Source organism: Neopelma chrysocephalum, unplaced genomic scaffold (assembly GCF_003984885.1).
Source record: "Neopelma chrysocephalum unplaced genomic scaffold, ASM398488v2 Primary Assembly neopelma1_133, whole genome shotgun sequence".
NCBI lineage: Eukaryota > Metazoa > Chordata > Aves > Passeriformes > Pipridae > Neopelma > Neopelma chrysocephalum.
Window position 1 is genome coordinate 1,471,945 of NW_020897795.1, and position 27,206 is coordinate 1,499,150.

General features: G+C 44.5%; 1 protein-coding gene across 1 annotated transcript; it reads left to right on the top strand.

Moving 5' to 3' along the window:
- The first annotated feature begins 3,992 nt into the window (after window positions 1-3,992).
- Window positions 3,993-26,337, top strand: SETD7 (SET domain containing 7, histone lysine methyltransferase). Its single transcript, XM_027698850.1, has 8 exons — window positions 3,993-4,140; window positions 8,958-9,087; window positions 13,382-13,583; window positions 15,671-15,860; window positions 17,499-17,580; window positions 18,676-18,793; window positions 19,079-19,236; window positions 20,162-26,337. Exons 1-8 carry the CDS (start codon window positions 4,101-4,103, stop codon window positions 20,340-20,342), a joined length of 1,101 nt encoding a protein of 366 aa, XP_027554651.1. The 5' UTR covers window positions 3,993-4,100; the 3' UTR covers window positions 20,343-26,337.
- The last annotated feature ends 869 nt before the right edge of the window (window positions 26,338-27,206 follow it).

Sequence of the window (27,206 nt, forward strand, 5' to 3'; positions counted from 1 at the left end):
CCTCACCACATTATTTTGTGTGTTTTAGTGCTCCCTTCCACTGTGAGCTTGTTTCCAAAGGATCCTTACCACAGTCAGAGTAGGGCAGGGAGATTTAGGGTGTTTGTTTCCTCCCAGAGGCTGGCATTAAATAATAGGTAAGGCAAGGGATTGTATCAACAATAATACGATTAGACTGTTGGATGCGGAGTTAACATTTAAGGAGGGCAAGACAGCATCAAGCCCCTCCTTAGAGGAAAATAAAAGAGGCAACCAGCCTTAGCAGCTGGAAGAAGCTTGAACAATGCCTAATGATGTGAAGACATACTGTGAGCCCCAACGCATCAGCTTGTCTGTTTAGGCTGTCAAAAAAGCTGAACACCAGCCTAGAGGCACCCCTGCAATCTGCCAAAACAAGTCCAAACTGATGAGACCCCTACACACTGCAGTGTTTGCTAGGGATTTTCTAGTTTAATGTTAAGTTTTCCCCCCACTTCTTAATACCCAGCATGAAATGCTAAAACAGTGTGTTTGCCATCGTTTTCATTTAGCGTTCCTATGCTGCTCTTACAGCTGCATTTGAAGTTAATGGAAATTCCTCTTTGAACATGTGAAACGCTGTGTAACGCTAAGAACTCTTGACAACAATCTGGCACTTGATATTTGCCAGACACTTCAATAGCTTCAGCCCAAGTCTCTTAGTTCCCCTGCTGTAGGCATGATAACGTGCCCAGTGCCATCGCTGTGCTGCAGAAATAATTTAATTAAAGTGGGAGGAAGCTGGGTGCCATAGAGAGAGAAGCACAGAAGCTCTCACAACTGTCACCCTGTGTGCAGGGAAGGGTAGTAAACAGAATAAGAGAGGCCTGAGGCTGTATGTGGAATGATCAGGGCAAAAAGGCAGCACTGTAATCATACAGCAAGGCATGGGCCCTCTGACAAAGAGTCTGTGGTTATGCAGTTAAAGGCACAAGAGCTTGTACACAGAGCTGGACACATTGCATCTGGAGGGGTATTTCTTCTATTTGGAGAACTTGTAACCTTAGCATTTTTAGTGTGTGACTTTGGCCAAAAGGTGTGCTTTTGGTCTGAATGCTGCTGTCTCATATCCTGATGAGCTTCTGTAGGTAAGCACTCGCCACACTACCATGTTTAAAGGTTCTGTTGATCTGCACTTTCTTATTTTTGTGTGTAGGTCACAGCAGTGCCCTTTTCCTTGTTTTCTGTTGTATTCCCTGGACTCCTGTTATCTCTTAGTGAAAAGGGTACCTACCACATGTTCCAGCTCCAGCCCGACAGCCTCATCTCCATTCTGCTCACCAGGCATGTTCACAGCTTAAGCACATCACCTTTTATAACTCCAACACTATCTATGTGCTGATCTATCTATGTGTTTTGTTTCACAATTAGTGAAACAAAACACGTGCTTTGTATAGGGGGTCCTATTGTGCTCGATACTTACTCTTTCCTTTCTGGAGGGTTGGTATCAGAATTGTTTTAAGTATATGGGCTTTAAACCACAAATCTTCTCTCATAAACAGCAAAACTGACTGTTCTTTAGTTGAAAGCCCTTCTGTTCTGCTCAAGGTTTCTGTGTCCATCCAATCCTCCCCAAAGTTCTTGAGATTAATATTTTATAAGTTCTCATGTCAATTAGGTCAAATACTAACCTCATTATACTCCCATTTAAAGATTTCTAAACTCTCTTTCTGCAGACATATCTAATTATTTTGCTTTGCTAAGCTGTAGCTGTCCTGTTTTCCTGGTGGGATGCTGTCCCTGACTTCAGCAGCACTGCCTGGCAGCATGTGGCTGATTTGGCATAAACTTACTGAGACCTTCAGGTGGGAAGGGACCCCAGGGCATCCCTACTACAGCCTGCTGCTCACAGCAGGGGCAGCTCTGAGGTCAGATCAGGCTGCTTGGCGCTTTACTGGGTCTGTCCTTAAATGCCCCCAAGGATGGAGACTGCAGAACGTTTCCGGACAATCTGCTCCACTGCTCGGCTGTCCTCACAGGGAGCAAATTTCTTCTTATGTCATGTCTTATGTAAAGTTTTCAGTCATGCCTGTTGTCTCTTGTCCTCCCACCACTGTGAAGAGCCTGTTTTCATAGCAGTGCTGGTGGGCTGCTGCTGGGTCCCCCTGAAGCTGTCCCTTCTCTGGGCCAAAGAAGCCTTATTCCATCCGTCTCACCTTATAGAGCCCCGACTGTCTGGGTCACCTCCAGTAGGATGGAGACACCTCCTGTGCTCCCAAGACAGCCGGCTGGAAGACCTAGAAACACTCTGACTTTCCCTTAAGGTGATCCCTGAGCTGTGGTGGAGGCTGAGGTCCCTGCAGTACACTGCACATGGTGACAGAGCACTGTCCTCACAGCCCCTGGCTAAGAGCTCCCAGACTGCACCCTCTGCTTAGGGCTGTCACCCTCCCTGCAACACTGAGATCCAGGAGTGTGATCCTACGCATTTGGTGAATTAAACCCCTCAGTGTCATGAGGGGGAAGTCCTGCTTGTTCAACCTGATTTCCTTCTATGACAGGGTAACCCATCTAGCTGATCTAGGAAAGCCAGTAGATATAATCTTTTTGGACTTCAGCAAAGCTTTTGATACTGTCTCGCAGAGTATCCTTCTGGACAAAATGTCCAGCACACAGCTGGATAACCATGTTATGCAATGGGTGAGCAACTGGCTCATAGGTCAAGCACAGAGAGTTATAGGGAATGGGGTAACCTCAGGATGGAGTCTGGTCACTAGTGGGGTTCCACAGGGTTCCATCTTAGGCCCAGTTCTCTTCAACATATTCATTAACAACCTGGATGCAGGACTCGAAGGAATACTAAGTGACTTTGCTGACGACACTAAACTGGGAGGAGCTGTCGACTCTCCCGAGAGCAGAGAGGCCCTGCAGAGAGACCTTGATGAATTAGAGGCCTGGGCAATCACCAACCACACAAAGTTTAACAAGGGCAAGTGCAGGAATTCTGCACCCGGGATGGGGCAACCCTGACTGTGTGTAGAGGCTGGAGATCAGCGTTGCAGAAAGGGACCCTGGGGGTCCTGGTCGATGGCAAGCTGAATACGAGTCAGCAGTGCCCTGGCAGCCAGGAGGGCCAACCGTGTGCTGGGGGGCATCAGGTAAAGCATGGCCAGCCAGTTGAGGGTGGGGATTGTCCCACTCTGCTCTGCACTGGGGTGGCCTCACCTTGAATATTGTGGCAGTTTTGGGCACCACAATATAAGAAAGATATTAAGCTATTAGAAAGTATTCAAAGGAGGGCAACAAAGATGACAAAGGGCCTTGAGGGGAAGCCGTGTGAAGAGCGGCTGAGAGCACTTGGTCTGTTCAGCGTGGAGAAGAGGAGACTGAGGGGAGACCTCACTGCAGCTACAACTTCATTGGGAGGGGAAGAGAAGGGGCAGGCACTGATCTCTTCTCCATTGTGACCAGGGACAGGACCCGAGCCAATAGCATGAAGCTGAGTCGGGAGAGGTTTAGGTTGGATATCAGGAAAGGGCTCTTCCCCCAAAGGATGGTTGGGCACTGGAACAGGCTCCCCAGGGCAGTGGTCACAGCACCAAGCCTGACAGAGCTCAAGAAGCGTTTGGATGATGCTCTCAGGTACATGGTGTGAATTTCGGGAAGGTCCTGTGCAGGGCCGGGAGTTGGACTCGATGGTCCTTGTGGATCCCTTCCATCTCAGCATATTCTGTGATTCTATGCTTGTAGGACTCTGTTATAAGAGCAGCAGGTCAGTGCTCCTTGGCGTGAGGCGGGAGAAGGAGTGTCACGGCACCGCCAAGGGCCCACAAGGAGGTGAACCGCAGCGATGCCAACCGCGGTCAGCGGGCCGAGGGGGCTGGGCTGGTGTTCTCCAGCCCTCCGTGCCGCTCGGTGCCGTGCGACAGGGTCTCCCCAGGGGACGTGTCCCCGTATCGCCCCCGCCGCGCTCCCCCCACCGCGTCGCTCAGGGGGCGGGGGGCGTGGCCATGGCCGCGGGGGCGTGGTCAGGGCGCGGGCGCGGCCCCTCCCCCGAGTAGGGGTGGGCGGAGCGTAGCGCGCGCGGCCGCGCGTGTCACAGCGGCTGCGCCTCGCTCGCGCCCGCCGCCGCCGCTGCCGCCATGGACAGCGACGAGGAGACGCTGGAGGAGGTCGTGGAAGGTGCGTGTCCCGCGGCCGTGGGGAGCGCGCCCCGCCGGGCACGGCCGGCGCCGCAGGGCACCGGCAGCCTCCTGCGCTGCTGGAGGAGTCTGGGGAGGAGCGCGGGGTGACGGCGGCGGCGGCGGCCGGAGCGGGGCGGCCGGGGCCGGCGGCAGCGCATGACATCAGCGGGGCTTATGCAACGGGCGAGCCGGGGCCGCCGCCGCCGCCGCGCACGTGGCGGGGTCTGGGCCGGGGGGAGCCGGGGCCGCGGTTCCGGGCGGGCGCGCTGGGGACCGCCCGCCGCTGAGCGCCCCGGGCGCGGCGGGAGGCTCCGGACCCCGGGCACGGCGGTGGTGGCCGCTCAGCTCTCAGTGTCAAAAATAACTAGTGTCACAAATAAACGAACAGTCGGGGTTTTTTTTGCCGCTGCGTGCCCCCACTCGCGCTCCTGCAGCCCGCGCTCCCCCGCCCCGTGCGGTGCCCGGCGCTTTCCCCCCACCGGTGGCGGAGGGACCGGGGGATGCCCGTCCTTGGGCAGAGTGCACGGAGCAAGGCGCTGCAGTTGCGCACCTGCAGATGGAGAAGGGAAAAAAGGAAAGGCGGTTGGAAGAAGTAGCCGTGGCCACATCCGTGGGCAGCAGGGCGGGAGAGCCATCCGTAAGGGAGCGGGACAGGCCACCTCCTAGCCAATATACACACACTGTGTGTGTATACACACCTATATATACACCTGCATATACACGCCTCTGGTGAGTGGAGGACTAACCCTTGGAGAGTTTTAGACCAGAGGAGTGAATTACTCTCTGGGAGCGAATTAGTGCTGGAAACCTCCTTGTCACGCAGGAATGCGGCTCCCCAGCGCACTGTGTCATCCCGTGAGGCACCCGGGAGCCGGGCACGGCTCTGGAACAAAGCACGGCATCTCTGCGTGAAGGCGCCTGCTCCACAAAAGGTTCCTCGCGGGGACCGCGGCCCTGCCGGGAAGATCGGTCCTGGGTTTTTCAGATGCTGGGATTAAGCGCACACGGAGCATGGAGCTGCTTGCCATAAGATGCCGGTGTAATGCTCATTGTTCCGCCATGGGCTGCTCGTATCCCTGTGGCAGGAGGATTAGGCCTCAGAGCATGTTGCTCCAGCGAAGGCATTTTGCACGGTGGCTTAGTCTGACGACAGATGCGAGCTGAGCAGCTGCTGCTCGGATCTGGGTCTGTTGTCTCTAGGTGTGTGGTATCGGAGCTTTGGTGTGTAAAACATGGGTGTGGGGGGACTGAGGTACGAGTGGGGTGTGCCCTGTGCCCTAAGAGCCGTGGTTTTCCCCTCATTTCCCTCCCCGCGCCTCAAATCTGCCGATGGCAATTGTGTCTGGGGCAAAGAGTCATAGTTTTGATCCCTTTATCACAGATAAATACACATTTGACGTATCCTGGATTTGCTTAGCATTCAGCTAAGGAAGCGAATTTTCAAAGCATGTTTTATTCAGCAGTGTATATGAATATGTGTGTATGAATATCTCTATTTGAATATCTGTATATGGGTATCTGACAGGAGCAGGGTGCTCTGGGGGTTAGGATGACTGGGTGGTTTTGCATTTACCGAAAGGAAGTTAGAAATATGACAGAAATCAGCACTTTTTTCTTGGGGGGGCGAGGGTGAGGTTGGTTTTCAGTTGTTATCCCAAAAACATCCATCTGGCACCTTTGTTACCAGAATCTTTTATTGATGATGCACATTGTATGTCATCTGTTAAGTAATACCGACAATAAAGGGCTTTTATCTTTGATTTGTGTACATCAGTGGTTCCGGTAAGTGACCCCATTGTGAACTAACCCCTATTAGTGTGATTCCTTTTCTTGAAAAGGCTGAGCTTAAGAGGAAATCTTGAGAGACCCTTAATGAAGTAACAAAAGTGAGATTTTGCAATAATTTAAAAATACATTTACACCTTCTAGGTTTGCTTTTCCAAATGGAGGAGAGTGATGAGAAAGGGAAGTGGAGCACACTGCTACCATTGAAATAATGAGGACTTTTTCCATTGACTTAATCTGAAACAGAATTAGGGCCTAAGGCCTCAGCCTTACAGGAAAAGTTGCATCTATGTTATGAAACTTGAAATTTATTTTTTTTCCCCCTATTGACTAAGAGAGACTGTGTCTTTCTTGTTTTGTTGAAGTGGGGGGTGGCGATTTTTTTTTTTTTAATAAGGGGAAATCTCTGGCATATTAGAATAACTGGATTCTTTGTATTGTGACTGAGATTAAGACCCTGTACAGAGGCCATGGGATCAAAGCTGACCATTTAAGTCTGTGATATAGTCTCTGTCCTACTGTGCTAAAGTCCTGACATGCGCTCTGTGTGTAAGCACGGCAGCTTTTGTGCTGGGCTTTGCATTCCAGCAAAATCTTGACAAAACTGAATAGTCACAGAGAACAAAGTTGCAAGGGGTTTTTTTTTGTTGTTGTTTTGTATGGGTTTTTTAATAGTATAATGTATCAGTATTGTCAGTATTATTTTTAAATCCGAGTGTTTTATAAAAGTTTTGCCCCTGTAGTGAGGGGGAAACTGGTGCTGTGTTGTTTAGGGTTTGTTAACTTATACCAGTGTACCCTTCCCATTTTGATAAAACTGAGGCTTTTAATTAAAACTATAAATGTTGATATAGGTTTTTTAGTTCTAAAAGAGGTGTTCCCATAGAAATTTCACTGACCTTTTAGTTAAATTGATATAACTGCTGAAACTTTTTGCTGCTACAGAAGGGAGTATCCTGACCGAATGGGAGTTAAAAAAGCCCTTTTTTTGTTTGGAAAGAGCAGCCTCTGTTTAAAGGGTTCTTCTTCAAAGTTATTAAAAGCCTTTAGTGATGGAGCTTTTTTCCTTCTGCCTTTTGCTCTCTCTTTTTACTCTATTATTTCTCTCACTTTGGACTGTAAGCAGTGCCTGATTGGTTTTATTAATTTCTTAAACTTTTAACTGTTTTCAATCTAATTGTGACTGAAGACTTAAATTGAGAGCTCAGTGATGCGCAGGTGTGAGAGAAACTTTGTGGAGCATGCATGGGAAGGGTGAAGGAGGGAATCCTGGCTCTTGGATGAGTTCAGATATCTCACTGGTATTTTCTCCTGTACACCTTTCTAGGTGCATTTCCATACTCAGTGTATCATGTGCAGGAGATGGGTAATGAAGATGCACAGCCTAACTTGGTTACTTAGAGGAACATTCACTTCTTTTTTTCCCCTTCCTGTATCTCTCTTTCTCTCTCTCTCTCTTTCTTTTTTAAAGGTAATTTTACTTTGAAATAGACCAAAGTTTGGAAATAAATCCTGACAAAGCATCCCATGCATGTGACATTCTGCTATCAGTCCTTCTGGTAATTGCAAGGCTTGGGCAGGCCATGTGCCTCATAGGAGAGGACTTCTGAACCAGATGTTTGCCATGCCCTGGCTGTGATGTCCCTGAGGGGCTGTGGAGCATCCCAAGGAAGCAGTAGCTTATGGTGATGTGAGAGGAACACATGGGCATGTGTGTGTTCTCTGGGTACCCTTGTCCCTGCAGAACCTTCAGGGCTTGCATAGATGGACCTCTGAAGCCACATAGGTGGCTGGCTTTTCCCACTGCTGTCCTGCACAGTCCTGTTCCATCTCTGGGCACAGAGCTGGAGGTCTGGTAGTACTGAAGTGCCTCTGTCTGGTTGCCTGGGCTGTAATTGCTTCAACTCACACTGAAGTTTGTTTCTGCCTTTCCATGTGTGTGTTGAACCTTTTCAGTTGAGGGCAAATTTGGTCAGGGGAGAGCTTGACCCAAAGCCTGTAGAAGTGGAGGCATGTGCTGTCTCTCATAAGGTATGTATGCATCACCAGGAGACTTGGGGAATCTGAGGTCATTTTTTATTTAGAAGCATGGAAGAACATAAATATAGGCTAGCTTTTATTTACTTGGCAGTTTTCATGCAGAATTTATACCTGCTGAAATGTCACGGTGGGAGTTTGTTACACCCTCCCAGGTGTATCACTGTGCCGAGAGCAGCCCTGCTGAGCTGCTTTCCAGCTTCACACAGGTAAACCAGGCAATAACCATCCTTTAAAGCACTCTTCTGCCGTTTTCTCTGGCTTTGTAGGGCCACTCAGAGGTGCAATAGGAGCCTTATTATGCTTTAACTTAGTCAGGTTGTGCTGGTGAGGATCCAGGTATGTTGCCCCTTTGCAACAGCTGTAATGGGGAAAACTGATATGGCTGGGAAAGGGAACAGGATGTAAAGTGAACACATCAGGAAGGCATTGGAGAACAGCGTTTAAAATATTAAGTACCAAGTTGACTGACATACTGCAAGCATTATAGGTATTACATACTTTTATTTCTTTAAATTCTTGTGGATATAGCTGCAAGGTGGCATACCCACATTATTGTAAGGCATGTATTTAGCAAAAGAAAAAATCGAACCTTTTGTTACTGTGTGTATTGAAGTGTAAATTTATTTTGTTCTCACAAAGAAATACATGTTTTAGAAAAAGAATTATTATATTTTTTAAGATGTATATTAATATAAGTTAGAATAATATAAACCTTGTTTCTTTTAGAAACAATTTTTGCTTATTATTCTCTTCTCTCTTCTGTCGCTCATCCCCGTTCTTTTATCCTGACCCTTTTTTAAATGATGTGTTACACAAGTACAAACTTCACTTGCACTGAGTCTGTGATCACTGTTCTAACAGCAATGATTTGAATTACTGTTTTGTACTAGGGAGCTACTGCATTTCAAGCATCTACAGAATCTGAACAGGTTTGAAATTTTATATAATAATTAATGTGTTGTGTTATTCTTTTTCTGGATTTTATTTCAGGGCATCTAGATGATGACGGGCTGCCACATGGATTTTGTACAGTAACCTATTCATCAACAGACAGATTTGAGGGAAACTTTGTGCATGGAGAAAAGAATGGCCGTGGCAAATTCTTCTTTTTTGATGGAAGGTAGACTCTGCCTCTTCAGTTTTTCTTCTATATTCTTCCTTCTGCTTGCAATGATACAAACTAATTTACATTCATTGTATGCTGCTGACTTTCTAGATAAGGTTTCTCGTTAAAAACTATAGCTGGAAAGTTTGTTGCTGCTGTAGCCATTCCTCTGTAGGCTTGGGGGCTTTGTGTCTTATGTGGAGCTTGTAGTTGTTTCCTGGTGGGAGAATACAGTGGTGTGAACTCTTTTAGTACTGTAAAGTTATGAAATAATTAGAAACCATAAGAACTGGGAGGTGGTCAGAACTATTAGAAACCATGCTGACAATGGCTTGGACATCAAAGTTCAAGTCCGTAACTGCAGGTGGAATTATTTGTCTTATAGTGCTGTCCTGAGAGTGCAGGTGGACTGGGAGCTCCCTATGCCAGCCCTCGTGCACAGATGTAGGACCTTGACACAGAGGCTTATCCTCTGTTTGGTCTTGGAAATTGTTTAGCGGTTCGAGGACTGAGTTAAAGACAGGTTTGTTACCAACTCTAGTTAATCCTCTGCTAGTTGCTTGTGGCCTGATTTACTTTCAGAAAAGCCCTTATAATTTCCCTTCTTTTCACTGGGAATTTGACAGTGAAATCGGGCCAGTCTGTGCCGATGCATGTGTTTTCTTCCCAGATTTTCTTTACGAACACCTTGTAAGTCTTCCTCCCCACTGCAGCATTCCTCTCTGCAGTTGCCCAGAACTTCCTCCAAAGGAGCAGCAGATGTATAAAATGACACGATTCTTCATGGTTTTGCAGCTGTCGGTGGCACTATGAATAGCAGCTGTTAAACTGACAGTCGTGCTGGGTCTACTCTCCGCCTGCTCAGCAAAGTTCTGAGCAGGAGTGGAGGTATTGTGCTGTCTCAGTGAGTCAGCTCCTTATCTGTATTGGCCTTTGCAGTTGTTTCATACTGGGGATTGTGGTTTTTTTTTTTCATGAGAAAGATAATATATTCATTCAGTTATGCAGAAACTGATCGGGCCTCCAAGCCTGGATGAAGAAAAATCCCCACTGTTGTTGGTCATGGGCTTATTAAATCTGCTCTGAGTAACTGAAAACCAGGACTGCCCAGCAGCTGACTTTTCCAAAATAGCTTTTTTTTTTTTTTAAGTTGGCAGACAGCGTCTCTATGGACACATGTGCATAATACTTCTGTGCTTGTGGATGATCTCAGCAGAGCAGTTACTGATTGTACAGTCAGAGGAACTGACCTGCCGTTTTGTTTGTAGGGCTGCTCCTCCATGTAATCCAGGGTACAGGCAGTGCTCTGTGGGAAAAGTCAGGTTGCTGCTGAACCTTTTCTCTGCTGCTTCAGTGTTGCCAGCTCTTCTCTCTCTTTTTTTTTTTGGTTGTATAATTTTCATAACCCTTAAAAAAATGGAACAGTTGGCTACTGATGACTTCAGGAAGTAGCAGAATGAAAATATGCAAAAATAGTCTGTAATGTGTTTTTGGAAGATGGGGTATTTTTATAAGACGTTACATATTTTAATTTAGCTAAAGCAGCCTTAACTGAGCAATGTCTAATTACTGAAGATGTAATTTACCTAGCTATGCCCAGCTAGCAAGATTGATTTGCTCTCTGAAATGGATGGTTCAGGAATCGTGATGTGTTGCAGGAAGAATGACCTGGCATAAAACAGGACATGCTGTTTCCATTAACTGTGCCACGGGCAAGGCTGAGTGCTCATGAAGAAGAGAAATTAATCTCCAGAATTTCTCCAAACACCTCTCCCTTTGCAGTAAGTTAGCTGGTTTCAGCACTGCTGGGTCTGTTTCCCTGGCAGGCTGCTGGTAAAGGCTGACTGCTGCAGTTGGGGAGTAGCTGAGTCCTGTCAGATATTGGACAGGCTGCAATGTAAGCACTCTCATTTTTTGAGTGTTGGGGAATAAGACTGGCTGCCTTGTTTGGTCAACGAAAACTTTCCCCTTTACTGGAATAGCTGCCCCCTTCCTGTTGATTATTTAAAGGAATGAAAACATGGAATGAAATATCAGCCAGGTTTTTTCCTCTCCCTTTAAAAAATGCAACAAACCCCAACATATTCTTTCAGAGAGAGAAGTTTCACCTCTGACATAGTCCCTGTTCTGCATTGTGTACTTGAGCTTTCCTTGGTGCCAGCACTTCTGGAGTGTACTTTGCAGAGCACTTGGCGCAATAAGGGCGAGCCTGAGAGCCATGCTTGGCACTGAGCTGCAGCTGCCCTTCTCCCTTAACTGGAAGCTCCTGTAAACTATCTGCCAGAACACAGTACAAAACTATTCTTTTTGGGAAAAAGTTTCCGATGTTCCCATGTGGAGGGAGTGAGAGATGAATAGATCAGTTTATATGGATGTTAACGTAATACCTGGAGCAGGGGAGGACATTGCGGTATTTCCCCCCCACCTCAGCTCTTACCACAGGTTTATTTTTTAGGTAATGAGTATCTTTGGTCCCCTCTAGGCATAATGGATAGTGGGAAGGCAGCACATCTGACAGATCTTGACTTTAGTAAAACTTTGTGTTATCAGAAATTTGATCATGTGAGAAGCAAACCAGAGAAATATAGGCTAGCTCAGGGTTTGTATTAACAGGATTTTGTTTATGGAAGACACAGAAGCTATTTATTCCTCTTTGTGCTGGTCGGGTCTTAGCTGCAATTATCATGTCTGGCCGCAGACACCACACTTTGAGAGCTTAAGACAGAATGTGGAGCAGGGTGGAACTAACTCAGAAACTATAAAAAGTATAAAAATTTTAGAGAACCTAAGTTTGAAGGACACGGACTTTTTTCTTCAGGTATCTTTCTTTTGATTTCCTTAGATGAGGTGGATCTTTTGGACACTATTTGCAGCTTAATAGAAAGAGAGAACATAGAAATTTGATTTACAGTAAAAGATATTTCTCCAATACTGAAACACTGTTGTAATTTAGCAACTTGTTAACTTCAACTAATATAATTAAGGGTAACAAGAAGGGGTTTTTTTGTGTTTTTCATTACTTAAACTAGGGGTGGCTGCTTTTTTTAAAGGGTATTTCTGCATGTGGACTCTGTGTGTGTTGTCAGCTACAATGAAATTCAAATCTGGTGATCTGTGATAAACTGGAGGGGAAAGTGGCATCATTTATAGTCAAGTAAGAGCACTGATTCCTGGTGTTTCCCTCATCTACCCTGCTCCTTCCCTGTGCTGTGGTGCAGCTCTGGAGCAACCTGGATCAAGAAATTCGTCTGACTGAAAAATGAAATAGTTTTCCTGCCCCTTCCTGTTTTGCATCTGGTTTGCATTGAGGCTTTTGCTGTAATATATTTTCCCATGGAAACCTCAACCAGCTTGCCAGAGTTATGTAAAAACAGAGCATGAGGCTTTAGAAACGAGAAAGTGAATTCTGGAAGAAAAACATTCCTTCCGCAACTCTTGAAAATCTGTTTTGTAAAATCATGTAAAACATCTCGAGTCATGTGCTCACAGACACGTGTTTGGGCTTATACCTTAGGTGCCTGCATCTGAAAAAAAACTAAGCAGTGAAAGTATGTGTACTGCAGCTGACTGTTAGCTGAGTGTGCTGGAGGAAAAGCTAAACAGTTTGTATTCCCTTATCCTAGTTCTAACGTGAGAAAGAAGTAACTGAGTAGACCCCCTTTTATGGTTATGCCTCTATTCTTTGTGATGCAGACTGCAAGGTGTTACTGTGCCCTGTCTAAAGGGTTTGCAAGACAAAACCAAAGTGAAATGTTTCTTTGTTCAAATACAAGTGCAGCACTAGTTCTGTTTGACAGGCTGTGTTCCATTTTAATAGAAATACATGAAAAATGACAGTGCTTTTAGCAAACTCTTGTACAAATGGCTGCTAAGTGTATTGCTGGGGAGCTCATACCGAACTGTAGCGGGTTGCAGTTCGTGCTCTGTTGTGGTTCATGTGTGTGGCAGCTCAATTTCACCTTGCCAGAGAGATGTCGGTAAAGATCCACACATGGAGAGTAGAAGGTCCTGATGTGAGAGTAGCCTGCTTGAGCAATAATTTCTCCTTTGACCAGGAGTGTCCATTCACTGCTGTAAGTTGCTATTCCAGCCTACAAAAGAATGCTGAGCACTGTGATTTAGATGAGTGATGCTGTGCCCCTGCAGCACACTGTGATGAAAGGACACTGTAAGTTGTTTTCTGCCTTTGGAGCTCCACAAAAACAAGTTTCTGGTTTTCCTCTTGGCTTTCCAGTGTGTTGAGGCTTTGGGTTCACCTCAAAGAGAGGTGAATAGTTTTCCACTGCTGTTTTCTTTCTCTCTTTACCAGCACCCTGGAAGGCTACTATGTTGATGACGCCCTGCAAGGCCAGGGAATCTACACTTATGAGGATGGAGTGGTCCTTCATGGCACATATGTGGATGGAGAGCTGAATGGACCAGCCCAGGAGTACGACAGCGACGGGCGGCTGATATTCAAAGGGCAGTATAAGGACAACATCCGACATGGAGTCTGTTGGATTTATTACCCGGTAAGCCTGGCCACCTGCTCTCTTTATTGCACAATATGTACCTTTCTTTTCTCCCCAGCTGAAACAAATACCCACCATGACTCAGTTATCCAAAAGTCAACACACAGAAAAGATCTGTGCATTCTGATTTTTGGAAAACCCAACATACAGTTAAAGCTTTTCAGTGTTGAATGCTTGCCCAGTAGGTGAGATTCAGCAAGGCTGCAAGATGCTTCCACTGTTTTTGTCTTCCAGGGAACCCAGCCCCTTGGAAGTGTATTTATATATAATTTGTATGTAATGTAAAAATAATATGTATAACAATTTATGCATTTTCTCTTTAAGAAGGCTGGACCAATAGTTTTGCCACCTTGTAGTGGTGGCTGCAGGTGAGAAGCATGGAAACCATGCAAGTTATTGCAGCCTGCTCCTCTTATTTAATTAGACCTTGTCTCCATTTCTGCAGGGTATGCTGTGAAGTCTGGCTTTGCCCAACAAATCAAGTATAAGGGGTGTGAGAACTGTGCCTCTGAGTAGAGTGTGGACGAGTGCTTTGCTAATTAAGCAAGCCAGAATTTTATCTTTCTGAATTTTCATAAAACCTCAGATATTCCTCTGGAAAACTTTTGGAAAAATTTTTGTTATTCTTCTACAGCCATCCTAGTTAAGGCAATAATGGTTGTACTAGTTTTTAGGTTTTTTTTTAATTTCAATTCCTATTCAGCCTTACACAGCACTCCAGACTTGAGCCTTTCAGTCTTTACCTTGTGCCGAGAAGGGGGAAACATCTGCATGTAATTAAGCTGCTGGTCAAAACCCAGTCTATTTCTGTGCCACATATGGCACAAACTTTAGTTGCAGATTCATTTCTAAATGCTTACCACTGGCTGTTCATTTTATTTACTGGTTTTCACTGTTGCCATTAAGCATGTGCTAGGATCAACAAATGCTTGGTGTACACTGCCAAAAGATTTTCAGTCCTAGTATATAAAATACAAACAGCTGACCCTTCAGTTCGTGTATCTCCTGTTTCATCTTCCAGCTATCAAAGTGTTGCTGTACTTTATGGAAATGTGGGTAATTAGAGGTTGTTTGTCATTATCATCTTGCCAGACTTAAGGATGCAAAGTGTTCCAAAAAAAACGCCTTTGCCATGGAAGGAATTATTTCTTTGTGGTTCTGTGCATGATACTATGTGCACAAATTTTTCCAAGACTTCAGGTTCTCTGTTCCCCACCACAGCTTGCTTGAGACTCTTTTCATCCTTGCAGTTGAACAAAATGGTGTCACTTTGAAATAGAGTCTGTGCGCAGTGGTCTTGATCTAAATCAGTCTGCTGCCACATCACACCTGCTGGTTTTGCTCCAGGGTGTATTTGGAGAGGCTTCCTTGTCCCTTTTGAAATAAACACCTGAAGTGGTTAGACCTTTGCTAATCCATGCATCTCATTCTGCAGTTCTGTAAATAGACATAACCCGAGTTGCAGGCAAATCACAGATGGCAAAGCCCAGGGCTAAAATGCGTAAACCTGAGAGAGGAAAAGTGTTGCTGCTGATGGCTTTCAGCAAACAGTTGTTCTCATTGAGCACCACTTGACATTGTGAGGAGGGATACTGGGACAGAGACACTCTCCTGTCATCCAGCAAAACTTTTTTTTTTCCTTAATAGGCTCAGGTCTTTTGAGGTACCATGAATTAGCAGCAAGCAAGGCAGCGTTTAATTTTTTTCTTTCCTCCAGCACAGTATCCTACTAACCAAACTTGGACATCTCTGTGGCTTTGGGCCTTGGTTTGCAGACTCTTCACATAAAAATTTTGCCAGTTGGAACTCAGTATTTGTGTCACGTGGAAGGAAAGAACTTGGGTTTTGCCTGTTCCAAAGAACACAGAAAACCCCATTCACTTCTATTATCAGTTTTATACTAAGTGGAATTACTTCATCCAGCTTCTTCTTGTGTCTGCTTTCTCTCTCATTTGCATAATTTCACATCTGAACTTACTGTAGCCTAGATTGCTTTTTTTAAAAGTTGGGGGAGATCCTTTTCATTTACCGAAGACAGTACAGTGTAACTGAATGCCTTGCCTTTTCTTTCTTGCCTGTGCTTTCAGGATGGAGGCAGCCTTGTGGGAGAAGTGAATGAAGAAGGGGAGATGACTGGAGAGAAAATAGCCTATGTGTATCCAGATGGAAAGACTGCATATTCTGGAAGGTTCATAGATGGAGAAATGATAGAAGCAAAACTGGCAACTCTGACAGCTGTCGAGGATGGGAAACCTCAATTTGAAGTCGTACCAGGCAGTAAGTTCAGCTAACACAGAAACTTGTATTCTACCAACTCTTTGCTACAGACAGCTTGGTTCCTATAATGCTCCCCCCTAGAGATTCTGGCTGTGATGAACTAGTAAGTCTGTTAGTGAGAGTCCCCTTCTCTAAGTTATAAAGTTGGGTGGAGAGGCAGGTGGAGGGATTCCTTTGCTCTCGGAACAGGCAGGAAGTGACCCCTGCATGGTCCTGCCAAACTGCATTTCACAGCCCTTCTCTCAGTCATGTGCTCGTGGGGACAGTCCTGTTTGTCACACACACCATTGTCCTCTGTGCCAGCAGGAAAACCTGCTTCACCACGTTACTGCTGGCACAGTTACAGGCTTTTTGTTAGTAAAATAACTACAAATGGAGAGGGAGGCCATGGTTTGGTTGTAGCCCTGACAGCTGGCTCTGTGCAAGTCAGTGTTAGCACTGTGAATGTTCTGGCACCTGTGTCACTGGGCTGGAAGGACACAGGGATTGCAATTAGTGAACCAGATTCAGTCATTGTGTAACAGTCTGAGTCACCAGCACTTCAGTCTGTCTAGTCCTGCTCATAGAGAGTGGCTATGAAGTGCATGGGGGCAGAGTGGTGTCTGTGACCTGTGTGCCCAGTGCTCCTTCTCTGGGGCAGTGGTGGCTTGGACCTACAGTTCTGGAGTGGTTTTGTTGCTCTGAGGTGTGTGTGATGTTTCGGAGGTGTGTGGGTTAAGCTGCAGACAGGACCATCAGTAGCAAGCAGGGACCTTGATAATGCATTTAATTATTTTGCCAGCAGAGGTTGTCTCACTTGATATGAAACAGGCACATAAAACTCATTGACAAGCAAATGCATGTGAGTTTATTTTTTAAATCTCTCAGTTGTGATAGCGAGTCAAAATTTAACTTAAAACTTACCTTCTAAGAGGGTGCAGTTGTGCTTTTTAAATAGGATTAAGTTATACTCTGGAGGAAGCTGCCTTAAGCCATAACAGATTCTGGACACCAGGGGCAATGGCCTTTCATCAAACTTTGTAATACTCTGTTTTACGGATTTTTTTTCCCCATCTTATTTCCCCCTTCATCTTAACCTATCTCCCAGATAGTTCTCTGGCAGTTGAGAGAGGGATGTGAGAATCTAATTAGAGGTGTACCACTGAATTGCTTATTATTGGCAAGAAACAAATGACTGTAGCATGTGTGTTCTCTGACTACCGAACATTATCTTCTGTCTGAAGTATCTTCAAGATTTGGACTAGAAAACACTTCATATTTTAAGTAGTCCAAGATTTTTTATAATTAATGTATTATTGAACGTATCCTTTTAAATTTTGCTTTGCTTTGAAGTTATATTTTGAGACTCTAGGAGCGTTAGTTTTGAAAGGCTGTCCAGTCGTCCATTACAAGTTGATAGTTTAAAGAAAATATGTATCACCTTTTTGTGTTAATACTGCTACTCTAGTATGTTGAGGGGAAGAATCTTGCTGAAGGCTTTTTACAGGTGCAGTTCCGTTCACTACCTTTTTTTGGAAGCATAACATTTTTGTCAGACATTAAAATTTAATTTTTGAATGTCTTGATTCAGTTAAGGGTTGCATGCTTTCAGTGCTGCCAATTAGTTTATTTCCTTTGTTGATGTCTGGTTTTTTTTAGGCCCAGTATACAGTTTTGACAAATCTACTTCATCCTGCATTTCTACAAATGCCCTTCTTCCTGATCCGTACGAATCAGAAAGGTAGGCTTTTTTCCTTCTCCCAGTATTTCTTTGCTGTTATATATTTAGAGCCTAATTTTGCAAACCTTTTCTCATCTAAAATTTTTAAAAAGGTTTGTAAGGGTTTTGTGAAATGGAAGCTGTTACTGTGCATCAGTCAGCGTTTGACTTGATTGACTTTCTTTCCGATTCACACAATAAAATTGCACTCTGGTGGATGAACCACAATGATACATTTTAAGAGATTAAACTAGGATAATTTCTTAGCATTTCAAAGGCATGTTCAGCCAAGCCCTGGACTCCACTATAGCCCACATATACAAAATGTTCAGACAAAAAATATGCTGTTCCCTGCTTTCTAGATGTGTAACTAGCTTACAGGGTGCTGCATTCAGGGTCTCTTGCTGGGTAGCATGCGTTGTACAAAATTTTTTCCCCTCCCTACAGATGTAGGAAAGCAGCAAGAGTAAATCATCAACCTGGAGGAAAGTGAGATACTGTTTGTGACAACCCTGTAATGTCAAAAAACATTGCTCAGGAATTGCCTCATGATAGATATTCAGGAATATCTCTTCTGTGGCTATTCCACAATTATACTTTTACCTAGACCTTTAGGAGGCCTTGCTCTGTATATGCCTCAACTGTAGTCCTTTCCTGATACTCTGTTGTGTCTAAATAAGTGATTAGTAAAATGCTGGCATTGATTTCCATTGAGTCTTTGAATATGTAGCACTTTACCTTTAGAACTCTTGCTCATCTGTGCATGTACATTCCAGCAACCTCAGCTTGGTGGGGACCTCTGGGATTTCTGGTGTGTTATTGAGGGCGTTCCTGAGTTGAAGCTATCATTGAGGAGTAATAGTAGATTGGCACTTTGCAAAAAGTAATTTTCAAAGTCACCCCCACTTCCGACCAAATTTCAGTTTTGCCAAAATAGAGAGAGTGTATAGAAGAGAGGAAGGGAAGGAGTTTCATTTAGAGGTTCTGAATTGTTATTATTATTAGCTTTATTGTTATATTGAAGTATTAGTCTTTATCCCACTAGTGTTGTGATAACACTTCTTGAAAATTAAAACTGTAGCCAGTCAGTAACTCCATGCCCTCTTCCTCCTGTAGGGTGTATGTGGATGTCTCTCTCATTTCCAGTGCTGGAGAAGGATTGTTTTCAAAAGTAGCAGCAGAAGCCAGTACAGTGATGTCCTTTTACAATGGAGTGCGAATTACACACCAGGAGGTAAAGAAGAGAAAAAAGTCAGTCTGAATTTTCATTGCTCCTTCTGAAGTTTTCTTCTCACAGGATTTTATATCCATCACCTTCCCACCTTTAAGGTTTAATGTGATAGAGTTTAATTGAAAGAAAGTGCATGTTCACTTATGTATGGCTAAAAAAAAAAGTGGTGGGGTTTTTTTTAAATGACGCACAGATGAAAAGCCTTAGTTGCATATATTTTGAATGTTGGCTTTCAAACTGCTGACAAAGTTGACCCCACAGACACTGGATTTTTGCCTTGTAAACTAGGTAGACAGCAGAGACTGGGCCCTCAATGGAAATACAATATCCCTGGATGATGAAACAGTCATAGACGTGCCAGAGCCCTACAACCACGCTGCCAAGTACTGTGCCTCGCTGGGGCATAAGGCCAACCATTCTTTCACTCCTAACTGCATCTATGACCCGTGAGTAGAGTGCTGTGTTTCCAGGTAGAAGCTGCAGCCCAGCTGTCTGGGCTCACAGGATGTCTCTGGCAGCTGGATGAGGAGCAGTGGTGGGGTGGGAGCAATGAGTTTGGGCACTGAAGGAGTTTCTGCTCACCTCAGTTGGAAATGGGCTGGCATTGCAGATGCTTGATGTCTGTTGGGACTTACACCATGGAGTGTCTTGAAGTTTGCAGCTGTGTTAGTTTTGTCAGGAAATTTATGAAATGCTTCTTGATTCTAAAATGCATAATCACAGCTCTCTAAATCCTAGCTTGGCTAGGACTGCGCTGTCCTTTGCTGAGTTACTGATGCTTGACCAGCACCGTCAAATGCGCTGTTGTTTTTGAAACTCAGAAAAAATAAGCATCTTGCTGCTCTGCACCAGGAAACTTTTCATGTAACCGTATGCTCATAGCAAGGTATAAACAAACACACCTGTGGATACATCTATGTAGAAAGTAGTTTTCCTGCATTAAACAAGCCAGGTTCCTTTACTGTGGGACCCTGGGAGAAGACGTACAGAAGTATGTTACCATTGTTAGGTGGTTAACCTGTACTGAGATGAGCCATTTTGCATGCTCTCCAGTGTCTCATAATCTGTACTGTTTTCCTGTCATGCAGATGTTTACCTCTGCAAACTCAAGGCATGTGCCAGTGATTAACTGTTTTATTTTTTAATACAAGCAAACAATTTTGCAGGACTGTTGAAAAACTTCAGATAGTAGAGCTACACAAAACTCCTTTGATATATCAATATTTTTGTTTTTATTCTGAAATCTTTATAAGGTTGACTCAAAGCAGTCTGCTCCTCTGATATCAGACTATGCAATGCCGTGAGGGACTTCTGAAACTGTGAGTCTGTAAATTGACAGCTGAGCCTAGCAAAGATGCTTTTTTTCCCTAGGTTTGTTCATCCTCGTTTTGGGCCCATCAAGTGTATCCGTACCATCAGGGCTGTGGAGAAGGATGAAGAACTGACAGTGGCTTACGGATACGATCACAACCCCGTTGGGCAGAACGGGCCAGAAGCACCGGAGTGGTACCAGCTGGAACTGAAAGCTTTCCAGGCTGCCCAGCAAAAGTGAAACGGGAGCGCCTTCTCCGTTCAGCAAACTGAAACAGAAACTTGGATCTATGCACTACCTTTATACTGAAAACTGGACAACCAGGGATTGTTCATACTGTTGCATCATAAATTTGCATTCTGTGTTAAGAGATAAGTTTCTTGCATACTAACTAGGTTTGACTGTGTTACTCATAGAAGATTTAAAATTAGCTAGCGTTGCACCAGTCTTATCTGGAGAAATTATTTAATATTCTATACAAGATGTGGTATTCTTTGGTAGCTTCTGCTTTTGCACCATATGCAAAGATGCCAAAAGACTAGACAGAAACTAAAATGGGTATATTGTTCACTTTTAGTCGGCAGACTTAGTGTTGCTCTCTATCTGCCTAGGCATTATTGTGCAACTGCATTTTGCATATATGCCACTTGTGATGATAACAGTAATATTTTGATATTCTCTAATAGTAGCATAATTTTGCCTTTTTAAACCTTTGATCTGAATCTTGCAATAGAGCAGTTTATTTATTAGCATATAGGAGGCTGGGTTTTAACTCCCCTTTCCTCTTGTCTGAACGTTGTTCTTTCTACAAATCCTCTTTTGCAGGAGAAAATCCTTTCTAACTGGTGGAAAGGCTTGTGTGTGTATGTGAGAGTGCTGTGTGTTGGTCTTTGTGGCTCTCTAAATAGTATAGCAACATGTCCAAACATAATATTTATCTAGCCTTTACGGCTGGCTTATTTTATTTAATTTATTATTATGACATGCAAATGAAACTGTTCTTTGCATGAAGATTTTCTGAAAGGGGAGAACAGATTCGCTCGTCGAAGGACTTTCAGAAGTTCGTGTTCTGGAAGGCAAGGCATTGCTTGCATTAGTGTCCATGAGTTGGGTTGTGTAGTTCACCTGTTAAAGCAGCCAGTTCTCAAGGCAAAAGTTCTGGCAATGAGGTGCTTGCATCTCCCATAAATTCTGAGAAAGGAGGTGTATGTATTTGGGGGCAGGCTGTAGTACTTGGTAAAGGAGAGCTGTATCTTTTGTGTGTGTTCAGTTGACAAAGAATATAGCCTTGTAGCCATCTTTTAGTAGTACTGGCTTAAGACGCAGTGAAAACTTAATATAGTATGAAGTATCAAAATAAGATTTTTTTTTTTTAAAGAAAAGATATGAAAAGATTGTTTTCGAAAGACAAACAATGAATGTAAAAACATCACTCACTGCTCATATTTAGAAGCAGCAGTCAATCCATAGCTTTGTTGTAGCCAACAGTGGGGGGTTGTGAATATTCATCTGTAGGGCTGTGTTCTGGGGTTTTCAGGGGTAGGGAAATTGTTGTGCATTTTTCATATACTGTACTGGTCTTGCCTAATGCTGTATAAAAGAGAAATAATGTATCGTCTCGGTCTGGATACTGGAGCCTTTCTGGGACTCTTGATGCTCTCTTTTGGGTTTAGCAGCTTAGGGAAAAACTCAAATGCATTTGCAACACTTTCTTTAAATGTTTGTAGTTTAAAGAAGTTTGTATATATGTAACATAAATGATTTGGGAATCAGACCTACCTTTCTATTGCAACACATTTTGGTTGGTTGCTTGAACGGTCAGAGGTGTCTGGCTGTCTGGGGAGCTGGGCAGGGAGGATGTGTTGGAGACCTGCAAGTGGAAAGATGAGGTGGCTGGTTTCTGCAGTCTTGAGAATCCTTGCTTTGGTACCTGAGCAAAGTTAGGAATTACTCATAAGAACCTCTCTAACCTGGGGCTCTGTTTAGTCCCTGTGACTGATCACAGACCTTTTCCAGCACCTCACCATTTGAGCTTGCACAGAAGCTACTCTGTGCTTATGCTTGTTCTGGGGCAGGGGACAGGTAGGCTCAGGGCATTCTGAGGCTTTTAGTGGTGATCTGAATGCGAGCTGTGGCACCTCCTGTCTCCTCGTGCTGGAGACTCAGCTCTGCACCCCATCAAGGCTGGCAGAGGTGACAGCTCAGGGACTGAGCTGAGTGTGCAGAGACAGAACTCACCTCACAGGTGAGGGAGAGTTCTCAAAGGTCAGTCAGGACCACAGTCTCAGCAAATAATCCTCAAAAAGAAATATGCATGACTTGATCTTTCCCTGCCTGCTCACAGGTTGTTACTTAAATCATCAGCCAACTGCAGAAGAGCATTCCACGCTGGTAGGGAGCTGTCATGTGCATCTAGTGGATTATTCTGCCAGGACCATGAAGTTTGCAAAATTGAGGCTTGAGTTTAAGTGCAGGGAAGAGGGAGAGGGAAGATATTTGACTGAACCCTGCTGGGAAGGGATGGTAACTCCTTCCACAGTCTTGATAACCTGCTTTGGACTGCTGGCCTCTCTGTGCTCACTGGAGAATTGTGCTTAATATGTTCTGATCTCTAGAGCTCCTTTAGCTTCATTCCTGATCAGTCTCTGATTCCTCTGCTATCTCCTCTTTTTGTGGAGTTGCTTATGTTTTGATAGATTTGTCAGTCTTCATATTGCCTGATTTTTGAGATAAATAGAAAATAGGTGCTCTTTACATGTCAGGCTTGAAGATTGTATCCTAAAATAGGGAAATTCAAGGAAAAAAAAAGGCACTGAGGTATCCTGTGTGTTCTCCAAAAATTTGGTGACAGTCAGGCAGATTCTTTTGCACACTGGTGTAGCCTGGTAGCATGCCACAGCTGTGGCTCTTGTCTCTGTTAGCTCTGCTGTCCTTCTCTCTGCTCTGTAAAATCTGTTGGTCCTTCTATAGCTCCCTTCTTCGGTGACCAACCTTCTATAAAAGTTGTGATTATGAAGCTGCTTTGGCTTGATTCAGGACCAAGCCTTTTAATTCTTCCTTGTTTTCTTTCTCTTTCTGGTCTGTTAGAGTGGAGCTGGCTGGGATGGTTTTTACCACTGGGTAGCAAAAGTGTGTCCTTCAGAGGTGTGCATTGGCAGCCACTGGTTCAAACACAGGTTAGTTACAGAACTCCAAATAATGCCTTAACTTGGTCAGTGTATTGCAGCTCAGCTTCTGGGGCTCACTAGATGGCAAGACCAGCTTTGCAAAACTATTTATCAAGTAGTATGATGACATATCTGTAGACATGAGACCCACACCAAACCACGGTTTTAATTTGGGGCAGAGGAAGAAGTCATTTTGCAAAAAAATCCGTTTGGGTCTGTGGGATGCAGCTGACTGTTGGTGAATATGCAATAAATAAAGAAGCTCCTCTTCTCAAGAGTCTGGCCAAGGACCTGTCCTGTCGGCACAGAAACTGGAAGGAGAGCTGATGCCTGTCAGCTGAGCCTGGGTGAGCAGCTGGCTCTCAGAATACTCGTTGTGACTAGGATAGGACAACCTGGAATTGCTGCTCTTTTCAGGTAGGGATCAGTTCCCAATGTCTGCCTTTAGTCTGCAGTGCTGCACGTGGCTCCTCTGTGATGGGAGGGTTGTTACCTGAGTTCCTTATGAGAAGGAGCCTGTATCAACCTGTATTAGGGGCTGCTGATGGTCTCTTAAAAAAAAAATAAATCTGAAGTGGATCTTCCTGCCATGGCAGCACAGTGTTTTGTCACCAAGAATACAGAAGCCCAGTTTTCTGGAGAAGTGATTAATCTTGGAGACAAGAGAGCATGAGAAGTTAGAGCTGAGAGCTACCTGCTGCTGGGTCACTCCTCTGGATAAGAAGGAAAAGGGCTTAAGCCGTGGAGGGGGTGTCTCAAGTTGAGTTTCAAGCTATAATTTTACTTTTGGGGATCTATTAAAATACCTGGTTTTACTTCACAAATCTAAAAAGGCTTTTTTGGTTTTGGTTTTATTTTTGTAGTAATTATAAAAACCTACCCTTCATAAAGACCTGCAAGTCTTAACTGTTGAAAAAGTCAAAGGAAATATGTGGATGATGCTCTTCAGCAGTTGGAGTGAGAGCTGTGACAGCTTTTTGACTTTTTCCACAGTTGCAACGGTACCCACTAGGATGGCCCATGCTTTTAATCACTCCTGGGCAACTCCCCATGCAGGTTTTGGGACCTTTTGGAGGTCAGCTGCTCTGCCCTGCGGGGCTGCGTGTTTTGGGATTGACTGGGCAGCCTTCTCCTCAGCGCAGTCCTTCCAGATGCAGAGCTTGCAGCGTTGCATGCAGTTGGCAGTGGCTGGAGTTTCTTTCCCGGGGTTGTAGCCTGTTGCTGGTGTGTAAGTAAGAGCTCCATCAGGGATTTCACACCCTCTGCCAGGCACTGGAGGAGCAGAATAGCCAACATACCCTGTCTGGCGAGAGAAACTGAGAAGTGGTGGAAATTACCACTTTTCTGTTTCCTTCCCAGCTGGCTGCCCTTATCCTTCAGTCAAAACCAGTGCTTACTGCTTGGGTTGCACCAGGGACTGTACAGTGTCACCTCTGTCCCAGAGACCTCTGTGATTTTTGTCCTTTCGCTCAATCTGATAGTCTTCTAGGAAAATGCTGCCGTTGCGATGAGGTAACGTGTCGTACAGAGCCGGCTCTCCGCGGCTTTGTTTTCCTGTGGCACAGCAGAATCGCTGGAGCTGTGGGTGCCTGAGGAATTCACCTCCATGCACTTAAGAAAAACCAAATTGTTTTGAAAACAATGTTACTGAAGTGTCTCCTTACATGCTGGGGTGCTGCATTAGACGCCTCTTCCTCACTTTGCGCTGCGCTGTCGTGTGCTGAGAGCATCGGGGCGAGGAGAGCAGGCGTGGGGGCAGCTTTGCCCGTGGGCGTCGGTGGGCTCCGCGCTCACCCGTGCCCTGGGGTGAACTTGTTCCTTTTGCTTTGTGTACTGGAAACATGAGAACTCTATTTTTTGGACAACGAATTTCTAAGCAGTCTTATAAGGGATTTTTAAATAAAAAAAATAAAATAAAATAAAAAGGTGCAAGAATGAGTGCATGTTTACTTGCCCCAGATCAAAGGTTTTGAACACTAAGGTCACTATCTGTTGAATGGACCCTCCTCTTGGCGCTCTTCTGTCTTCGGGCAATGGAAGCTCTTGCTCTTTTCCTCTTACCAGTTTTACTGTAACTATACTTTTTCCCCCTAGGAGAAATATATATACAAAAATTGTAAGCAATTAAATGCTCAAGCCATAAAATCACGAGTGCGGGAAGACCCTCTTCACAAGTTTTAACGTTTGTATGTAAAATGATGTTTGTATGAAATATTTTCATGGTAGAATGAATATTTAAACAAAAAAAGTTCCAGTAAGATCTAAACCAAATTTAAAAGGATGTCTTTTTGTAAGACACACGTGTAATTGAATACCAGTAAGTAGATAATTATTTTTTTAAGGGGAGATGCAACAAATGATCCTTAGAATTACAAATGGTCGTTTCTGCTATTTGGGAAAGTATTTATGCAGCATTACAAGCAGCTGCCATAAATAATTGCAATAGCAAGGCTAGTCACATATTCAAGACATACCTCTCAGCTTGTCCCTTCATGATATTGTACAAACGACCCATCCCTCCTTTCTGCAGATTCCCTCCTAGAAAACTTTTCCTACTGTAACTGTAATGAATTTAACTCTGAGCTAAGATCCAGACTAAAATTGTGTATTACTTAACAGTTTCTGCTGGGCCTTCTGCTATTTTAATACTCTTTAGCCCATAATTACTGGGTGTCTCTGTTCTGAAGAACTAAGTGCTAAAGAATAATCTTTGGGGTAAGCTTATACACGTGTTAGCAGTTAACCCCGGAGTATTTAACTTGTATACAGTACTTGATAGGTGTTTTATGACATTTGTACTCGAACTATGAGCCTTACCGAACATCTGTAGGTTTATTCATGACTTTTAAAAATGGATAACTCTAAGAAAGATGTTTACATGAATGATGATTGCCCTTCCTTTGATGTTATGAATGAGGTTTTTATAGTGTGTTTGGGCGTATGTGCAAGGAAGCAAGAAAAGTGTTTCTGGGGAAAAACAGACTTGACAAACATTTGTAATAAGTGAATTTTAAAGATTGCTTTAATTGCGCTATGAAGGCAATGCAGATATTAAAATATTCAACAAAAAAGTGTTGTCTCTCCTTGTTATTTGCGTGTCGCATTTTTGGGCATCCTCTGACCTCTCTCCCTGGCTTCTGTGTGCTGTGTGGCCATGGTTGTTGCTGATGGAGGGGAGCAGGATTTCACACAGTTAGCACACATCTAGGCCATGTTATATAAATAGTGAATGAAAAGCAGAACACTCCTGACACCACTGCTTTGGGTTTTTTCCTGGCACCTTTGCTGCTTATTCACTTCCCTCTTTTTCAATGCATGTAACATGGGCTTCAGTTGTGCTGTGGTTTGGAAGAATATCCTCCTTGTATGTGCCAAAGTGTCTTTAACAGTTGTATTTTAAGACACGTGAATGTGCACTGGTATGTTTTTCTGTGAGGCAGTCGGATGTGCAGCAGCCGTGCCTTCCAGGCAGGTAAGCTACTCCTCTGTCTCCTAATTCCATGTACACATCCTGCTGGGTGAGTGGTGAGGAAAGGGACAGCACTTTCAGTGCTGCCCTGCCTTCCTCAGTGCTTCAGTGCCTGCTTTGCTGCCCTCTCTGATCACACTTGCTGTGATCTTGGCCTCTCATGCCTATGTGCAAAGGCTGTGCCCTCCCCTCTCTACAGAGGGGATGTTTGGACCCCCTGTAGGGTCAAAGATGCAGAAAGGACTTGTTTGGCCTTGACGTTGCCCCTTGAACCTTCACAGTCCTCAAGCTGGAAGGATCAGTGCTTGAGGTGTATTTGCAAGCTGTGTGGGAAATGACACTGGGATTGTGGACGGTGCCATGGGCTGGCTTCACCCAAACTGGCTGTGTTCCAGTCCTACGCTGGCGTAATAACCCAGTACACGGTGGAGGTGCAGTGGGTTTATTTAAAGAAATTATCCCTAACCT